Here is an 18,688-nt window from a genome sequence, read left to right on the forward strand (position 1 = left end):
TTGAATACAGTGTCTAGGCAATCTTGCTAATTAAATTATCCTAGATCTCTATCTTAAAAATGTATAGTGACCAAGGGAATGACAGGACACAAATGAACTATTCATATCCAAGGTAAAAACAATACATGAATTATTGTAGAATCAAGATAATTAAAAAATATTCTTTCCTCTAGTGATTGAACTATGGATATTCTACCCTTGATTGACCATTTTAAAAAACACACACAAAAACTGAAGAATATCATAACTCAGTGCCCTTTGAGTGTTTAGCAACTGTCATTATCACTGCAATCATTGGCTTTGACCATAAGAGGGGAATTAAATACAGTAATGAGGTTATTACATATCAGTTCTAAAAGTGACAACTCAGTGAAAGAGAAGAAACTAAAAAAGTTAGTATAATAGGAATATGAAATGCTTTTGTTTTTAAAAAACAAAATTATACACGTGCAGAAACCAAAACAAGACCATCTGGTTAATCCTGATTTTTTGTGTGTGTACAAGTTGATACGAGAAAATTTTAATCCAATCTAAATCAAAATGTCAATCTTGTAACCTATTCAAAATTTCTGCCTACACGTCCCTCAATTCTGACCCTTGTTTCTACAGACCAGCAGTAAGGAAGTGAGACAGCCCTCCACCCTCAGGAAATAGAGATTAGAAGAAAAAGGCAAAGTTTCTCTGGCTGGTTGTTATCTGGCCATTATTTTGTGTGTACAGTTGGCTAGGCAACTGTGCCCTGTTATTCAAACACTAATCTAGATGTTGCTTTAAGGGTATTCTGTAGATGTGATTAAAACCTACAACCAGTTGACTTTAAGTAAGGGAGACTTTCATAGATAATTTGGGTGGGTTCCATTCAATTGATGAAAGGTCTTAAGAGCAGAGTAGAAGCTTCCCTGATGAAACAGACATTCCACCTGTGGACAGCAGCTTCAGCCCCTGCTGGAGATGCTAGTCTGCCCTTCCTGAGAGCCTGCCCTCTAGATTTTGGACTTGCCTAGCGAAATCCACAACTGCATAAGCAAACTCCTTTCAATCAATTTCTTAACATGTATTTCCTACTAAATCTGCTTCTCTTGTTGAATCCTGACTGATACAACACACAAATACTAATAATTTCTCATGGGACACTTCGGTGGGTTTTAGGAGATCCCAGACACAGATCAATATGTGGTAGGCAGTTAGACAGACATGAGCAAAGCAAGGATGATGGGCCAGATACAGAAGGTCACCAGGGAAGAAAGCCCTGGATGCCTAACAAAGGACAATTGTAGGGTGGGACCTCGTCCCCAGGATGACCTTTCCTCCCCTAGACAGGAAGTAAGACTCTGTGTCCAGCAAGCAGTGCCCAAACTCCCCCAGGTGTCCTCTAGCTTCCCCTCTCACTTGGCTTGAGGGGTAGAGGTGGGGCAGGGAACACCCCAGCCAGCTCTTCTGCCACAAATTCCTTCAAAGAATTTGCCTCTAGCCCAGCAGGCATGGCTCAGTGGTTGAGCATCGACCTATGAACTAGGAGGTCACTGTTTGATTCCTGGGCAGGGCACATGCCTGGGTTGCAGGCTCGATCTCCAGTGTGGTGCATGCAGGAGGCAGCCAATCAATAATTCTCTCTCATCATTAATGTCTCATCTCTCCCTCCCTCTACCTTCCTCTATGAAATAAATAAAAATATATTTAAAAAAACAAACAACAAAAAACAACTGCATTTAATTAAAAATTAAAAAAGGACTTTGCCCCTGTAATCAGTCTTTATTTTGTCCTTATATGCGTTGTTGGTAATTGTCCCTAGATCAGTGTGGAAAGGACTATGGGGTGTGTCTAGGGACTCTCTGTACAATATGAGACTTCTCATCACCTCCATTGCAGGCTCCAGCCCCAGTTGGGTGCATCTGGAAGGCAACCAATCAATGTGTCTCTTTCACATCTATGTTTCTCTCTCTGTCTCTCCCCCTACCTTCCACTTTCTCTAAAAAAAAAATCAATGAAAAAAATATCCTCTGGTGAAGGTTAATAACAACAAAAATGGCTCCTTGACTAGATAGTGATGGCTGCAAAACATTATGAATATAATTAATGCCACTGAATTATACACCTAAAAATGGTTAAAATGATAAATTTTATGTCATGTATATTTTACCACACACCAAAAAAAATGGCTCCTTTGAGGCCTGTGCCATCTGTCCCAGACTCTGCTCCTTCTTTTTTTTTTTTTTTTTTTTTTTTTTTTTTTTTAAATATATATTTTATTAATTTTTTTTTTTTTTACAGAGAGGAAGGGAGAGGGATAGAGAGTTAGAAACATCAATGAGAGAGAAACATCGATCAGCTGCCTCCTGCACACCTTCTACGGGGTATGTGCCCGCAACCAAGGTACATGCCCTTGACCGGAATCGAACCTGGGACCCTTGAGTCAGCAGGCTGACGCTCTATCCACTGAGCCAAACCGGTTAGGGCGACTCTGCTCCTTCTTGTCATTATCCTCACACCTGCTCCCTCCCTCACAGTGATCCAGGACGTGGGTCCAGAACTCAGAATTCTTCTCAATTCTAAGACAGACCTACACTCAAAACAGCAGAAATGAATTTGTGATTAAAATGTGAAACAAAATAATAATATAAACTAACTAGAAAGAAATTTTGGAAGATGTATGTCTGATCCTAGGTAGGAGATTGTAGGGGGAATACCAGAATCCACAATGGGGGCAAGGGAGTGTGAGAGATTGCCTTTATTAAAATTTAAAATGCATGAATAAAAGAAAGAAGTCTCCATGATGTCTGAAAACAAATAATAGAGAGAAGGAAATTACTTGCAACAACAGGTAATTCAGAGGAAAATACAAATAACTTGAGAAGATGCTCAGACAAACTAGCAGTTAGTAAAACCCAGTTGGGACAAAGCATGCCCCCTCTCCCCTATGCAATAATAATAAGCCAAAATTTAAAACTGAGAACATGTGGAACTGAGAAGGGCAGGGAGGATCAGTATTCTCATCCATTGCTTCTGTCTTTTCATAAAGTAATCTGGTAGTATCTGGTAACATTTTTAATTTGGCATACATTTTAGGAATCTATCATAGAGAAATAGGACATAATGAACAAAAATGTTCACTGTAGTACTTAGTTCATCTTCTCTACTATTACTCCCAAATCTTTTTCTATCTAGCATGTTCTTCACGTCAGGGTCCCCTACAGCTAATTACAACTAGTCTGACATAGGTTGCTGCCAATAGTCATGCAATAGTGCCAATTGAAGTCACTAAAAATGTAGGGCCTCTTGCCTCATCTGAGCTCTCAGTGCTGACCAGCAAACTGCCTCTGACCACATATCTCTCTTTTCCCTTTACGAAAATTCCAAACTTCTGACTTCCACACATCCCAAACCTATCACTTCCTCCTCCATTCTTAGCATGTGACCTTGTCTTTTATTTCACAGATAAAATGGAGTTCACCAGGCAAGAACAGTCTACATTTTCTTCCCTATCATTTTCAAACGTATCATAGACACTTCTCCAAATCGGACATGTAGATGGCCAAGGAACATATGAAAAAATGCTCAAAATCACTAATCATCTGAGAGATGCAAATTAAAATGACAATGAGGTATCACCTCACACCTGTCAGAATGGCTATCATCAACAAATCAAATGACAAGTGCTGGCGAGGATGTGGAGAAAAGCGAACCCTAGTGCACTGCTATTGGGAATGCAAACTGGTGAGGCCATTATGGAAAACAGTATGGAGTTTCCTCAAAAAATTAAATATGGAACTTCCATTTGACCCAGTGATCCCACTTCAGGAATATACACTAAGAAACCTGAAACACTGATCAGAAGGAATATATGCACCCCTATGTTCATAGCAGCACAATTTACAATAGCTAAGATTTGGGAACAGCCTAAGTGCCCATCAGATGAGCACATAAAAAAACTGTGACACAGTAGAATACTAGGCGGCAATAAAAAAGAAAGAACTCTTACCATTTGCAGTAGCATGGATGGATCTGGAGAGTATTATGCTAAGTGAAATAAGCCAGTCAGAGAAAGATAAGTATCGCATGATCTCACTCATATGTGGAATCTAATGAACCAAATAAACCGATGATCAAAAATTGACCCAAAGACATAGAAGCATGAACAGACAGTTGAACCTCAGAGGGAAGGCAGGGGAGGGTGGGTGGGACGAGATCAAAACAATGAACTTGTGTGCATATAAACATAACCCTTGAACACAGACAATGGGGAGGTGAAGGCCTGGGGGAAGGGGGAAGGGGGAAGGGGGAGAATTCGGGATAGTATCTGGCTGGAAGAGGTTAATGGGGGGGAAAGGAGGACCTATATAATACTTTCAACAATAAGATTTTTAAAAAGAAAAGAAATCAGGCTAGAGCCATGTACAAGCAATGAGCAAGCATTTCGGAGTTAAGAATTCTGAAGAGAATGAATTCAGGAAGTCACAGGAGCGATAGCTTTCGAACTGAGTTCTAGGAATCCGTGGGACTTCCACAGGCGGCTAATAACACTGAGGGGAACCGCCAAGGTTCTTAGCAAAGGCGCAAAGACTGAAAATGAGTTACTTGCTCTTCAGGACACCAGAAATGCGCCCGGGATGGACAAGCGTGGGCTGAGGGTGCAGAAGAAACCTCGCGAACAGAAGTGATGGCAGAGTGTTTGTCACGCAGGATGCCACGAGACGGGAAGGGAATGATCACGATGAGCGTGACAAAGTAACAGCACACCCCGAGGTACTCAACTGTAGAAAGGAAAGAACAAAGGCGTCGCTAAGAAATGCCAGCACGGCCACGACCCGATCACTCCCCACATCTTCTAAGCACCCACACTAGTGACAGCGAGACCCCAGGCCGCCGTACGGCGAAACAGCGCCTCCCGCAGGCGGCCAATCATCTGGGGAAACACCGCGAGGAGGAGACCTGGAATGAGAACTACAACTCCCATGAAGGCCTGGAGCACAGGCCCCCCCCCCACCGTATTTCCGCTTCCGCCCTCACACGTGCTCTCGTCCAGCAGACCCACCCGGAAGCGGGCCGGGCATGTGATCGCGAGTGACCACACGTGACGAGCGAACCCCTCCCCAGCGGGAGAAGCCCGGAGGCGGGACTCTGGGATCCATTGGTAGAAAGGCAACCCGAAGAGGTGGAACTAAACTTGAAAATCTCGATAGTGATTGGAGTTGGTAGGACAAGGGCGGAGCCTAATGCCCGTGATACTGCCCAATCAGCGTCCAGGATGATCAGGGAAGGGAAAGGTGGTGAGAAGGTTCTGTGGTCACCAGCCGCGGGGTCTAGTGGGAGGAGCAGTTGCCCAGCTGCCGCCCGGCGCTTCCTGTTTCCGGTTCCCGGAGTGGAGCACCGCGAGGCGCCGTGGGGAACGCTGGCTGTGACAAGGTCCCTGGGAACGGGGGTCTGCGGCTGGCCCCTCGCTGGCCCTGTCTCCCGGCCCCGGACAGGTACTCCCCTGGGGAGTCTGAACTTCGGCTACTCCCTTTGCCCGCGACACGTGAGTAGGAGGGGTTGGTGATCGCTCACACCTCGGCGTCTTGTGACAGGGGCCGGGATCAGGAAGTCCCCCCGGTCCGGGTTCCTAGCCCAAAAGACAGCTCGGGAGCCCTGGAGCAGAATGGAGGCGTAGGCGAGAGGGCAGGAGCCGCAGAGTCGGAAGGGAGTGATGAGAAAGGGACCCCCCTCCCCCAGACCATAGAGGGAATGTACGTGTATTTGGGAGGGAGGGAAAGGGAAAGTCCCTAGGTATGGCGTGCGCTCGAGGTGTTACTGGATACCTTGGAAGGAATTTTGGCCAGCATCGTGAGGGAGGTCAAGTCGCAGCATCGGCCCTCGGCAGTTGGAAAGTTAGGAAACTAGAATTTCTAGACCCCTGGGAGAAGTTTGGGGGGTTGGGGGAGGATGAGTGTATGGTGTGGAGAAGGGCGGCCAGTACCGGGATTCTTCTTGTGTTTCTCTTTGTAGCGAGCTTCTGCCCTTGAGACACAGAGCTACTCCCCAGGCCTTTCAACACTGGGCCTTTTTAACTAATCAGGCTGCTCTTCTAAAAGTGTAGGGTGCCGGAGACAGAAATGAGTCAGAGAAAAGACAGTGGAAATTTCGTTGAAAAGTGGAACTCCTGGCTGGTCTTGGGTGAGGAAGAGAACGGTACAGAGACTCAGTGATGGAAATTGCTTCCCAGTTCCTGGTTTAGTTTTTGATCACCCCACTGATGAAGAGCTTTTCAGCATGGCCTCATAGATCTGTCATGTAATGAGAAAACTGAAGGGAGCTTTTCAAAATCTACAGTCCTGCCCCACGTTTCCGAAATTATCTAGGCAAATCCGCATCTTTTTTTTTTTTTAATATATTTTATTGATTTTTTACAGAGAGGAAGAGAGAGGGATAGAGAGTTAGAAACATCGATGAGAGAGATACTGGGGATGTGCCCGCAACTAAGGTACATGCCCTTGACCGGAATCGAACCTGGGACCCTTGAGTCTGCAGGCCGACGCTCTATCCACTGAGCCAAACCGGTTTTGGCCAAATCCGCACCTTGAGGACCTAATTGTAGCGCATTAAAGAGGGACTGCCTAGCCCTTGGGTTTCATACTCTTCCTAATCCATTTTTGCACCCCTGTATTTATCAGAAATTTTCCAGCAACTGCCTTTATGCCATGAGTCGCCCAAATTGCTCCAATAACTTCGTACGTATTTAATACTTAGATATAACCTCGGGCAAGTAACTTAACCCCTATAAAGCATCAGCTTCCTCATTTTTAAAATGGGAGAAATTATATCTACTTTTCTGGGTTGTGAAGATTAAGGAACATAATCGAGATAAAGCACTCAGCACATGCCACTGAATCGGAGAGAAGCGGCGCAAGCATGTAGTCAAACCTGAAGCTAGAAAGAGAAGAATATAAATTGATTCTCATCCTAACTTTTTGAACCAATAAACAGATGAAAACGAGCTCAACTCAGCTAGTGCTGACTGCAGGGTGTTTAGCCTTCCATCCTTGCCCCGTTTTGTGAGATTCTTTGTTCTAATTTGGGAAAATAAGTCATCAACTGTTAACGGATGAGGAACTGACTTTGAGGCCAAAGAACACAGCTTTCTGTTTGAACATCCCTCTAGAAAAACTGGGTCCTGAGGAAAAAATCTTGAAAGCCTAGAATGTTGAAACTTTAAATTAGGTCCTTAGAGAATATAAGGAAAACGGCATGCTAAATCAGTCTAACAAAGGATATCTTCTGTTTCTCTTAAGTAACTCGGCCAGTCATGTTGTGTGTTGAGCAATGAGTTAATTTAGGGAAGGTAGGAGTTTGAGGTCTGAGTTCTTTATTCCACCTCCTATACAGTGAACTATGTGAGGCGTCACTTCCCCTTCCCATTCCCCTTCTTTGTCAAAAAGAAAGCAAAGCTTTGGCTGACTACTCTGATCCCACACAAAAATTGATGTGAAAGGAGACAGATATGCATATAGCATGTAAATGTAGACTATCAGCTCTGAGAAAAGACAGTGGAAATTTCTTACCTGGTTCACTCTACTGTCTCAGTCTCAGTTTTCTCATCTGTAGAACAGGGATAGTAATTGTATTTACTGCATAGGGTTTTTGTAAGGGTTAATTAATGTATGTGAAGTGCTTCAAACAGTGCCTGGCAGAAGGCAGGCACTCAAAGTGTTTCCTATTGGTGTCTTCAGTGTGGTTATGGGACCCTCAGACTTTATGGTCGGCTTTAAATATTCTGTGGAAACACCTTATTAATATTACGGTAGTGAATTAATATTTGGAGTACACAAAGTCAGGGAGACAACTTTCCACACATTTGTTGTCCTTGTGTGGAGTGTGGGAAACTGTAGGTCAAATGTAAACTTGTTTAGGGGAGTGGAGAAAATTCATTCAGGGCTCAGAGCTTCCATTTTCCTATCTTTAAACTTAGTGGTACACCTTAAATTCTGCCTGTTTTCAAGATTTTTATTCTAAAAATGCAGTGAAGGTAGTGGGCAAGCATGGAAAAGAATTAGAGGACTTTAAAGAGTATTGGAACCAAAGTCCAGACTTGTAATATTGGAAGCATTTTATTATAAACTAGAAGTCCGGTGCATGAAAATTCGTGCACTTGGGCGGGGGGTCCTTCAGCCCGGCCTGCACCCTCTCACAGTCCAGGATCCCTCAGGGGATGTCCATCTGCCAGCTTAGACCTGCTCCCTGGGGGACTGGGCCTAAGCTGGCAGTCAGACATCCTTCTGGTAGCCTGGGAACACTTGGGGGATGTCCAACTAATGGCTTAGGCCCTAGCCGTTAGTTGGACATCCTCAGTCCTGCTGCAGAGGAGGGAGAGGCTCCCGCCACCACCGTTGCACTGGCCAGCCATGAACCAGCTTCTGGCTGAGCGGCGCTCTCCCTGTAGAAGCGCACTGACCACCAGGGGGCAGCTCCTGCGTTGACAATCTGCCCCCTGGTGGTCAGTGCGCATCATAGCCACCTGTCATTCCACCATTAGGATCAATTTGCATATTACCCTTTTATTATATAGGATGAGAAAGATTTGAAAGAATTAAATCTTTGTATCAGAAAAATTAATGATACTGTTATGAAATTCACAAATAGCAGTGGCCTAAAGGGTCATTAATGATACCAGAGTGAAGTCTTTTTTACAGAGGTAAATCGGTGTGTCCTAGGTATGAAGATAAATAAAAGAAAACAAGTTTGGGAAACAGAGCCCCTTGTTTCTATTCTAGAGCAATACAAGCAGCAAGTCAGTTGGATTTACTAAATTGTAAAGTGACTTGGTGACCCCCAAGGATTGTCAGGAATTTGGAGTGTAGAAAGATAACTACTTACTGGAAATCTAGAAATCCTTGAAATGTGTGACTTGTAGAGCCTTAAGTTGAGTTTTGGAAGACTTCTTCAAACTACTCATTTTGACCTAGTGAATTTTCTTCCTATCTATACATATAAAAGCCTAAGCAACCGTTACATCTGAATGACCAGTCAACCGGTCACTATGACGTGCACTGACTGCCAGGGGGCAGATGCTCAACACAGGAGCTGCCCCCAGTGGTCAGTGTGCTCCCACAAGGGGAGCGCCGCTCAGCCAGAAGCCGGGCTCACGGCTGACGAGCACAGCGATGGTGGCGGGGGCCTCTCCCGCCTCTGCAGCAGCGCTAAGGACCCCTTGGGGGATGTCCGCCTGCCAGCTTAGCGGGGAGCGGGCCTAAGCTGGCAGGCAGACATCCCCCGAGAGGTCCCAGACTGCAAGCGGGCGTAGGCCAGGCTGAGGGACCCCTCCCCCCACCCCAGTGCACTGGGCCTCTAGTATCAGTATAAGACAGGGCCCAAAGTATTCAGTCTCTTTCTTTTATATCTTTCTTAATAGCTTTCAAACAGAACCTTTCAAGTGTTGAAGTGTAATTTGAGTGTTACAGACCCTATCAAGTGTCAGATTGTAATTTGAATGTTATCTTAGGGAGGGCCACTGGTTTAAGCAATATTTATGAACTCTAGCCCCTGTACACACTTCTCAGCTGTTCATTTCCTATGTTTATGGCAAGTTCCAGGCAGAGCCCCATCCCTCTGGCCTCAACCTCTTCCCTTTAAATATGTGACCTGCAAAACCTGTTTGATCCTGGCAGGAGCATATTCTTGTGTCAAAGATTAAGCCTTGCATGGCCGGTATAGTGAAACTGCACAATGTTTAAAGTATTAAACTTTAAGTGAGCTATTGCAATCTAACTTCACCAAACAGTAAAGAGGCAAGGATGTCTCTACTCAGGCTGTCATAATTCTTTTTCCTTTCTGGATTTACCTATGAATTAGACTGAAGGTTATATATACGAGCTTCCTGATGCAGTTGCTTTTGGCAGAGAGATATTAAAATCTACTATTTGTTGCATATGCCAAAGAATCTTACACTTTCTGCATAATCGAAATATTATTCATTGGTAGTACCTAAGTATTCTGTACCTTGGCTGGCCCTTCTGACAGTTTCTAGAACAAACAAAAAAATGTGTCTTTTTTCCCAGTAGAACTGAGGAGTTGGTAAACTGCTTTGGAAGTTGAGATATTCTTTTTAAGCACACCTTGCAGAAATTATCAACAGCAGCCTGTAGACAGTAACTCTTCATCAAGGCCAGCACTGTCCTCTTTGCTGAATGTACATTGTGGCCTGTCCTGAAGGGGCACAGGAAGGACAGCAGGTGAGCAATAGTGTCAGCTAGAAAGAGGCTTTCAAAGTAAGTTGCGGGGGGCGGGGGGACCCGGGGGGGGGGGGGGGAGGGAGATAAGAAGCTTAGAGACCTAAGAATCCAATTGAGAATATTAGGAAACAGGAAAATAATAACTTGGATGAGAGCTAAAAGTTTGAAATAGGCAGATACAAGAAACAAAACCAACTTCACAATAATGAAGAAAACTGGCTATTGTAAAATATGAGGTGATAGGTGGAAGATAAAAAGGTTTTAAAAATACCTTTCATTTAGTACACATTCATATGCTTTATCTCTTTCCCTTCTCTTCTGGATCCTCCCCCCTTCTCCCAGCATATACACTTTCTCCCAAAAGGATGTCCCCCTTCTACAGCTGCTGGGGGACTGGACTACTGCTGCTGCTACTCCTGGCCATCACGGTAAGAGAATCCTGGCAGGCAGAAGAAAAAACCTGCGACCTGGTAGGAGAAACGGGTAGAGAATCAGAGAGAGAGTTGGCTGTACTGAAGAGAATGACACCACTGTTTACCAAAAGGTAAAAATGAGAAGAACCTTAAAGAACTAGAGAAAATAATTTTTTTCCCCCACCTAGCCTCTCCAGACAACCTCTGGTACTTGTCCCACCTCCACAGACCCAGCTCTCCAACTTCAGATAGTCCCCAGATCTCCGGACCCCAGGACCCAACAGACCCTAACCTCCCCCACCTCAACCCCAGTACCCCGGGCCCCAGGGCTCTTGGAGGGAGGTGGTTATAGGTGATACCAGAGAAGGGATTTTTTGTTGTTATCCTCACCCCAGTATATTTTTTCCATTGATTTGTAGTCAGAATGGAAGGGAGGGAGGGGAGAGAGAGAAAGAAACATCGATGTGAGAGACACATCGATTGGTTGCCTCCCGCAAGTGCCCTGATGCACCCATGCCCTGAATGGAGTTGGGGGTCGAACCTGCAACTCAGGTATGTGCCCTGGATGGGGAATCGAACCTGAGACCCTTCAGTGTGTGGGTCAGTGCTTTAACCACTGAGAAACACCAACCAGGGCAAAGAAGGGCTTTTTTAAAAGAATCTTTTTCAACCCTTAATGATTTTATTTTGGTATTACTATTGAATATGGAGGGAATACATGTATAATACCCTCCTCTCTATCTTTATCTGGGATAGCTGGTGCTATCATGCTTTCTTTTATGATACAGAGCAAATTCTCACCCAGTTTTTAGTAGCATTGTGCATTTCTCTAATGCAGAAGAATAGCTGCTTCTAAGGCTGGATCCAAGAGACCAGCTTGTAGGAATTTAAATAGCATTATTAAATGTTTTCATCTAATAGGACTTTAGAAGTATCAGATAAGCATATTTATGCCTATACACGTCATCATCAGTGTCAAGAATCTTCAGTTATATAAATCTGAAGATGACCTTTAAGGAACAAGGGAGTATCCCATGAACATAGACCCTTATTCATAAGGAAATGGTAGCTAGCACTTTAGCATAGTCTAGAGCAGAGATATTCTAGGAATATCTAGCTGTCTGGGTGGCGTATTTTAATCAGTCATCATCAACAATGAGGATGGTCTGTCCTAATTGATGAGACATTAAAGTAGATAATGCCAAGTTTTAGGTACTATGGCTGTTTTATCTCTTATTCATCATTCTTCTGGTGAATATGCAGGAAGACTGTCAGGGTCATTGTTGTCTCATGATTTAGTAAATATTCACTATTACATTTAGCCATGACATCAGATAAATTGCACCTTTTTGGAGGTCAGAGGTTGGAGGGTAAAAGGAAGAAAAGCTAATAGCCAGTAACTCTCCTCTTCTTCTTTCTCCTCACTTCCTGACAGCTTTGAGAGCACTGTGGGCCAGGGTCAAGACACCTATATGTACAAATTCAGGGTGTGCAGGGAAGCTGGTAACCACTCCTCCGGGGCAGGCCTGGTGCAGATCAACAAAAGTAACGGGAAGGAGACAGTGGTGGGGAGAATCAACGAGACTCACATCTACAATGGAAGTAAGACTCTCACTGTTGTCTGATTAATTGATCCCAAATCAGTCTCAGGCAATCCTATATGTCTCTCCCAGTCTCTTCAGAATATCATATGGTATGTGTGGTTCAGCATGCCTGAGACTAAAAACCACAGGGTACCTAGTCCCACAGCTCCTCTGGAGCCAATGCTCAGGACATTTATGTGTTTGTTTTAAAGTTAGGGGAAAGCTTATGCAAAAAAAGAAGAATTTAGTGGAATTATATAGACTGGGGCTTGAAAATATCAACCACAACCTTTTCTCATCAGATTAATCAAACTTTGCCAGTTAAGTGATAAGAGATCAAGTTTTGCAAACCAGTCTACAAAAATTTCTCCACCAACTTGTGATAATATTTCTCAAAAGTCAGTCTTATTGCTGGAAAAGATTATGTAAGCACTTATAATCTAGCTCGCTGCCGCTTGCCTCAGCTGGCCACCCGCCCACCACCACGGATTCGTGCTCGAGTAGCTTGCTGCCGCTTGCCTCCACTGGCCACCTGCCCACCACCGCTGGTAGCTCTCCGCTGCTCGTAGCTCACTGCTCCGCCCTCCTATAGCTCTCCCCATTCCTAGCTTGCTGTCCCGCCCTTCTGTAGCTCTCCACCATTTGTAGATTGGTTGTGATGTTATGGTGTAACAGATAATTAGCATATCCCTCTCTTATATAGGATTCTTTCCCGTAAGGCAGGGGTGAGGAACCTTTTTTCTGCCAAGGGCCATTTGGATATTTGTAATATGATTTGCAGGCCGTTATCAATTTAAAAGTTAGCCTCCTGCCCTGACTGGTTTGGCTCAGTGGATAGAGCGTCAGCCTTCGGACTGAAGGGTCCCAGGTTCAATTCCAGTCAAGGGCATGTACCTTGGTTTCGGGCACATGCCCAGTAGGGGCTGTGCAGGAGGCAGCTGATCGATGTTTCTCTCTCATCAATGTTTCTAACTCTCTATTCCTTTCCCTTCCTCTCTATAAAAAATCAATAAAATATATTTTAAAAATAGATAAATAAATAAAAATAAAATAGAAGTTAGCCTCCTATATTTGGCCAAACATTTAATTAACTTAGCCCTAAAGCCTTGGTGGGGCCAGACCAAATGATTTCCCTGCCCTTATGCAGCCCTCGGCCACCCCTGCCTTAAGCTGATAAATTATCCCCCCAGTGCTAAATAATATAAATGACAAAAGACTGAGTTTTGACCCATATCATTATTGACTTTAGTGACTGAGAAATCATTTCACCTTTTTTACTGTTTTCATATATGCAAAATTGGAAGCAGAAACCTTACTTTATTGAGCTTACAGGGCTTTTTGAATCAAATATTTTGCAAAAGAAATTTGAACACAGTAAATACTGAAGAAAAAAAAAAGAAGAAATGCCTCCCAATCTTAAAAAACATCCACTTTGAACTTACCTGTGGCTAATTTAAATGTTAGGCTTTCCCCGCCACCCACTAATTGTGAGGGGCCTCTTCCTGTGATGTTAGCAGGTGGTCAGCAAATGTGCACCATTGCTAAGGAATGGATCACAGTTAGTTTTGCGCTATCGGGAGTCTGCCTTTAATGTAGGAAATTAAGATTTTATTTTTTTATTTTTTTTTACATTTTTGTTGATTTCAGAGAGGAAGGGTGAGGGAAAGAGAGATAGAAACATCAATGATGAGAGAGAATCACTGATCGGCTGCCTCCTGCATGCCCCCTACTGGGCATTGAGCCCGAAATCCAGGCATGTGCCCTTGGCTGGAATTGAACCTGGGACCCTTCAGTCCACAGCCGATGCTCTATCCACTGAGTCAAACTGGCTAAGGTGAAAATTAAGATTCTTGTATGAATATTTGATTCTTAGTTGTCTAAGCAAGGGAACATAAAGCCAAGTTTTAGCTTGGCATTTCCAGTATACAGAGTTCATACTGATGAGGGTTATTTTCATTAAAACAAATTTGTCTGAACATCCCAATTCCATCTTACCACAGTATCCAGGTCTGCCTCTACTTTTCCCCCACCCCCAAAGCTCCATTTTCCTTGTCCCTCCTCAGGTAATTGGATTATGCTGATCTATAAAGGGGGTGATGAATATGACAATCACTGTGGCAAGGAGCAGCGTCGTGCAGTGGTGATGATCTCCTGCAATCGACACACCCTAGCGGTGAGGCGCCCTGGGGCATATGAGCCTAAAGAGATACAAGGACTGACCTGAGGTGGGAGAGACTTTCCAGAGGGTACAAGATACTTTGGGATGGAATAGGGAAAACTCGAGGTTCAATTCTTCCCTGTATCGAGATACCCATCTTCCAGTATACATGGAAAATAGGCTATTGGACCAGGAAAACAAATGTTTTGGAGTTTAGTGGGGGTTTTTTCTTTATTTAGATGGGAGTCAAAACATTTTAAATGTGTTTTGTCCTTTCATCATCAGGACAATTTTATCCCTGTGTCTGAGGAGCGAGGCAAAGTCCAAGATTGTTTCTACCTCTTTGAGATGGAGAGTAGTGTGGCCTGTCCCCCAGAGGTCTCCCACCTCAGTGTGGGTTCTATCTTACTTGTCACGTAAGTACTCTTTTTTCCCTTATCAGTCCAAGCCTTTCTCTTTTTTCTTTTTTTTTTAAATCCTCACCTGAGTATATGTTTTTAATAATTTTTAGAGAGGGGAAGGGAGGGGGGAAGAAAAAGAGAAACATCGATCGATTGCCTCCCACACCAGCCCCAAACTGGGAATCAAACCCACAACTTGGGTATGTGACCTGACTGGGACGACACTCCAACTAAGCTGCACCAGCCAGGTCTCTCTTTTTTTTTTAATTCATAATTTCTAATTTCTTGGATGCATATGGGCATAAGTTTTGTTGGGGGGGGGGGTGGAGGAAGAGAGATCATTGGAGGGTGAAAAACTGTGTGAAAATCCTCATTAAACTCTTACTATACAGAGAATGTATAATAAATATTCACATTTGAAGGTGCCTTTTTTTTTCCCTACTGGAGGGCTGGACAGTATTTAATACTATCCATTAGAATAGCAGTATTCAGCCCGTGTGCTGCAAGAATTTTTAAAACATGCAATATCGGACTAATCAAGGGTACTGACCTCTTTTCCCTTAGATTATCAAATTAAAAAATGACAACAGCCCAGCCAGGGTGGCTCACTAGTGGAGCATTGACCTATGAACCAGGAGGTCATGGTTCGATTTCCTGTCAGGGTATATGCCCAGGTTTCAGGCTGGATCCCCAGTAGGAGGTATGCAGGAGGCAGCTGATCAGTGATTCTCATCATGTTTCCATCTCCCCTTCTCCCTTCTTCCCTGAAATCAATTTTTTAAAAAATATACTTTTTTAAAATGATGACAGCCACCCTATCTGATGTGGCTCAGTTGCTTGGAGCATCATCCTGTGCACCAAAAGGTCATTCTCAAACCCGGTCAGGGCACATGCCGGGTGCATATAGGAGACAGCCATCAATGTTTCTCTTTCCCCCTCCCTTACTCTTTCTCTAAAATCGTGGGGTTTTTTTAGCCCTGGCCAGTGTGGCTCAGTTGGTTGGAGTATCATTGTATACACTGAAAGGTTGTGGGTTTGATTCCTGGTCAGGGCAAATACCTAGGTTGTAGCTTTGAGCCCTGGTCAAGAGGCAACCAGTTGATGTTTCTCTCTCCCCTCTCTTCCTCTCTAATTTTTTTAATGTATCCAAGATGAGAATTAAAAAAGTTATTTTTAAGTTTTTTTTTAAAAATGAAACAACCAACATAGCAATAGTCCTCTGGTATGAATGAATCAAAATTACACCTTTTTTTTTTTTTTTTGTCAGATTTGCAAAAAATATATTTTCTGATGTGCTGCAGAATTTTAGTAATAGCTTATGTGTTCCATGAGATGATTAAAAATTGCTGCGTTAGATTATTAGAACTTTTGGACAGACAGAATCATGTATCTAAGAGTGACTGTGGGCAGAAGTTAGTCATTTTTTCGTGAGCGATTTGCTTTCCTCAGACTGACGGTGCTCTAATTGGTTTTCTAGGGGAGCTACCAGCCCTTTTTCATTTAATTTCACTGCCTTTTCCCCCTTGTTTTTATAAAACACAGCTTACAAAACAGCTAACAATGAGTGCAGAGATTATCCTTAGTACCTGAGTTTTACTATTTCTTGGTTTTTTAAGTATAGCTCTTTCTTCAACAGGTTTGCATCACTGGTTGCTGTCTATATCATCGGGGGGTTCCTATACCAGCGATTGGTGGTGGGAGCCAAGGGAATGGAGCAGTTTCCCCACTTAGCCTTCTGGCAGGATGTTGGCAACCTGGTAGCAGTAAGTAACAGGGCAGCTGGCCGGGCCTATAGCCTGCATACAAGGTTGAGTGACCAACCATCTGGTTTGTCCAGACTGAGGTTTCCTGAGACACAGGACTTGGAAGCTAAAACCACAAAAGGGCCCAGCATACCAAGTCAGTTGGTTGCCCCTAGTACTAAGTAGCTTAGCCTCTTACTGTCTGGCCTTGCTAAGACTTGGCTGGAAGAGCAACAATGCTGCTTAGATTTAAGAATCTGATATAGCTGTTCAGAGGCCTAGATAGGAAGAAGGTGAGACCTAATTAGAATTTTTCTCCTACTTCCTCCACATTCAATTTAGGCCGATTGTGGAGCTTTGAGGGTTTCTCTTCATTATACCTGGAGAAAACCAGTGCTTGCCACATTCTTAGACCATAAATATCCTTTCCTTACCCTAAAGTTCGTTATTCCAAATGACCATTTTCTTCCTTTGTTTCTTTCCCTACAGGATGGTTGTGACTTTGTGTGCCGTTCTAAACCCCGAAATGTGCCTGCTACATATCGTGGTGTGGGGGATGATCAGCTGGGGGAGGATTCAGAAGAAAGGGATGATCATTTACTACCAATGTGAATGCACTTTATACGCCCAGCTTCTTCAGTCCCCCGAACCAAAGCATACTCAGCCAGATTTCTTAAGCAGTCTATTGCAGCCTCTCACCTTACCCTTAATGTTGCTCTTGCTTTCAGTTTGCTTTTGGTTTACATCCTTTTCTCACTATAGAAATGCCTTCCCTTTGTTCTCTATTTGTTTTTCCCTCTAGAGAGGTACTATAATAAGGCCTGTGACAAAAGGCACTATGTCTTGGTATAGGAAGGTACATGTAGGTTTAGTTATGAGCAAAAGCATGTGGCAGATGTGCTGGCCTTTTCAAACACCTTTTCACACGTTTTTGAGACACTGGAATTCTTTAATTAAAAAAAAGCAAAGAAACATTATTTATACAAGTTTTGATTGCTTTCATGCTCGTAGTCTCCATGAGAATCTGCATGTAAGTTCTTGCTGCTTGGGACTACTTTGCAGTCAATACTTGGTTGTAGTCCAAGTAGTCATTTGGTCTGAACCTGGGGATGTGGTAGACCTGCTTCACCCACCTGTGGGGTTAGGATGGGAAAATGTGAAATTTCCCAGTTAGAGGATCACATCATTCATTGGCATTATAGTAACTTTGTATCTGGAATTGGCCCTGGATTGTGGTCTTGCAGTTATTAGTCCGTATGTAGCCAAAACACCTAACCCACAAATCCAGTCTTACAAAGGGAAACTGAAAGGGATCTCTCCCACTTGGAGTAGAAGTTGGCAAAGCCTTTCTTACCAGTGTTTCTAAACATGCAGCACTTTCTTCACAGGCCTGTCATTTTGATTTTATTTTCTTCAATCTTCTGGAAAGGGAATGGAGATAGAAGCATGACTTCTAGGGCTCTGCGTTCTCTGCTCTGGGCGTGGGATTCTACTATACCTGTCCCTGCTTCTGGCTCAGGGAAGTATCTTCTTGCCCACATCTCTGTGTGGGGAGTTTTTAATGCTCTCCACCTTTCTATTTAGGCCATGTGCCCAGAAACCTGGCCTGATCTTTATTTAATAGTGAACCTGTGCCATTGAAGAGTAACCTGGCTCCACTGGGCACAAGAGGATGGAATCCACCGGCAGGGCCTTTTATAGCCATAGAGGAGAAAATTATTTCATCCTTGGACTTTTAAACACTGTTGGAATGACTTTTTTCTTTATAAACAGGGAAAATAATGTTACAAAAAACATCTTTTTGTTATTTGTTTGCACCCTTCCCCCACACTCTAGTGTTTTAAAAATGCAAAAAAAACTAACATTTTTATACAAAAACACTTGAAAGATTAAAAAAAACAAAAAACATGTTGGCCTAGTCATTTGTGTGAAAGAAGGTAGAGACTAGAAACACTGGATTAGAGTAAGAGACAACAGAGACCAATTTTTATCCTTTTACTGAAGAGGAAAAAAATATTGAATATTTTTGTTGTATAAGGAATAGCGCCTAGGGCAGGCATTTATCCTCCTGACCTCAGCTCCACACACTCCTGTTTTATAAAGCTATAGGACACAGCAGAGTTGGAACTAAAAAGGTAGAAGACAACAGATAAATTGGAAGGGAGTAGGGGGGATACAGGAAGGACAAC

General features: G+C 43.4%; 1 protein-coding gene across 16 annotated transcripts in view; it reads left to right on the forward strand.

Moving 5' to 3' along the window:
* Positions 1-5,288: 5,288 nt before the first annotated feature.
* The window catches only part of M6PR (mannose-6-phosphate receptor, cation dependent), a 38,710-nt gene continuing 25,310 nt past the window's right edge, over positions 5,289-18,688 (forward strand). For 2 of the 16 annotated variants that reach the window (XM_054719293.1, XM_054719292.1), the window contains exons 1-7: positions 5,289-5,515; positions 10,029-10,202; positions 10,545-10,746; positions 12,051-12,217; positions 14,262-14,371; positions 14,642-14,772; positions 16,989-17,107. In XM_054719293.1, coding sequence (XP_054575268.1) covers positions 10,568-10,746; positions 12,051-12,217; positions 14,262-14,371; positions 14,642-14,772; positions 16,989-17,107 — 706 coding nt within the window. In that variant the 5' untranslated portion in view covers positions 5,289-5,515; positions 10,029-10,202; positions 10,545-10,567. Of the gene's footprint in view, positions 5,516-6,647; positions 6,705-10,028; positions 10,203-10,544; positions 10,747-12,050; positions 12,218-14,261; positions 14,372-14,641; positions 14,773-16,393; positions 16,521-16,988; positions 18,357-18,688 lie in introns of those variants that run through there. The other 14 variants (XM_028143911.2, XM_054719286.1, XM_054719287.1 and 11 more) reach the window with 14 other exon arrangements.

This window comes from Eptesicus fuscus, chromosome 7 (genome assembly GCF_027574615.1).
Source record: "Eptesicus fuscus isolate TK198812 chromosome 7, DD_ASM_mEF_20220401, whole genome shotgun sequence".
Classification (NCBI taxonomy): Eukaryota; Metazoa; Chordata; class Mammalia; order Chiroptera; family Vespertilionidae; genus Eptesicus; species Eptesicus fuscus.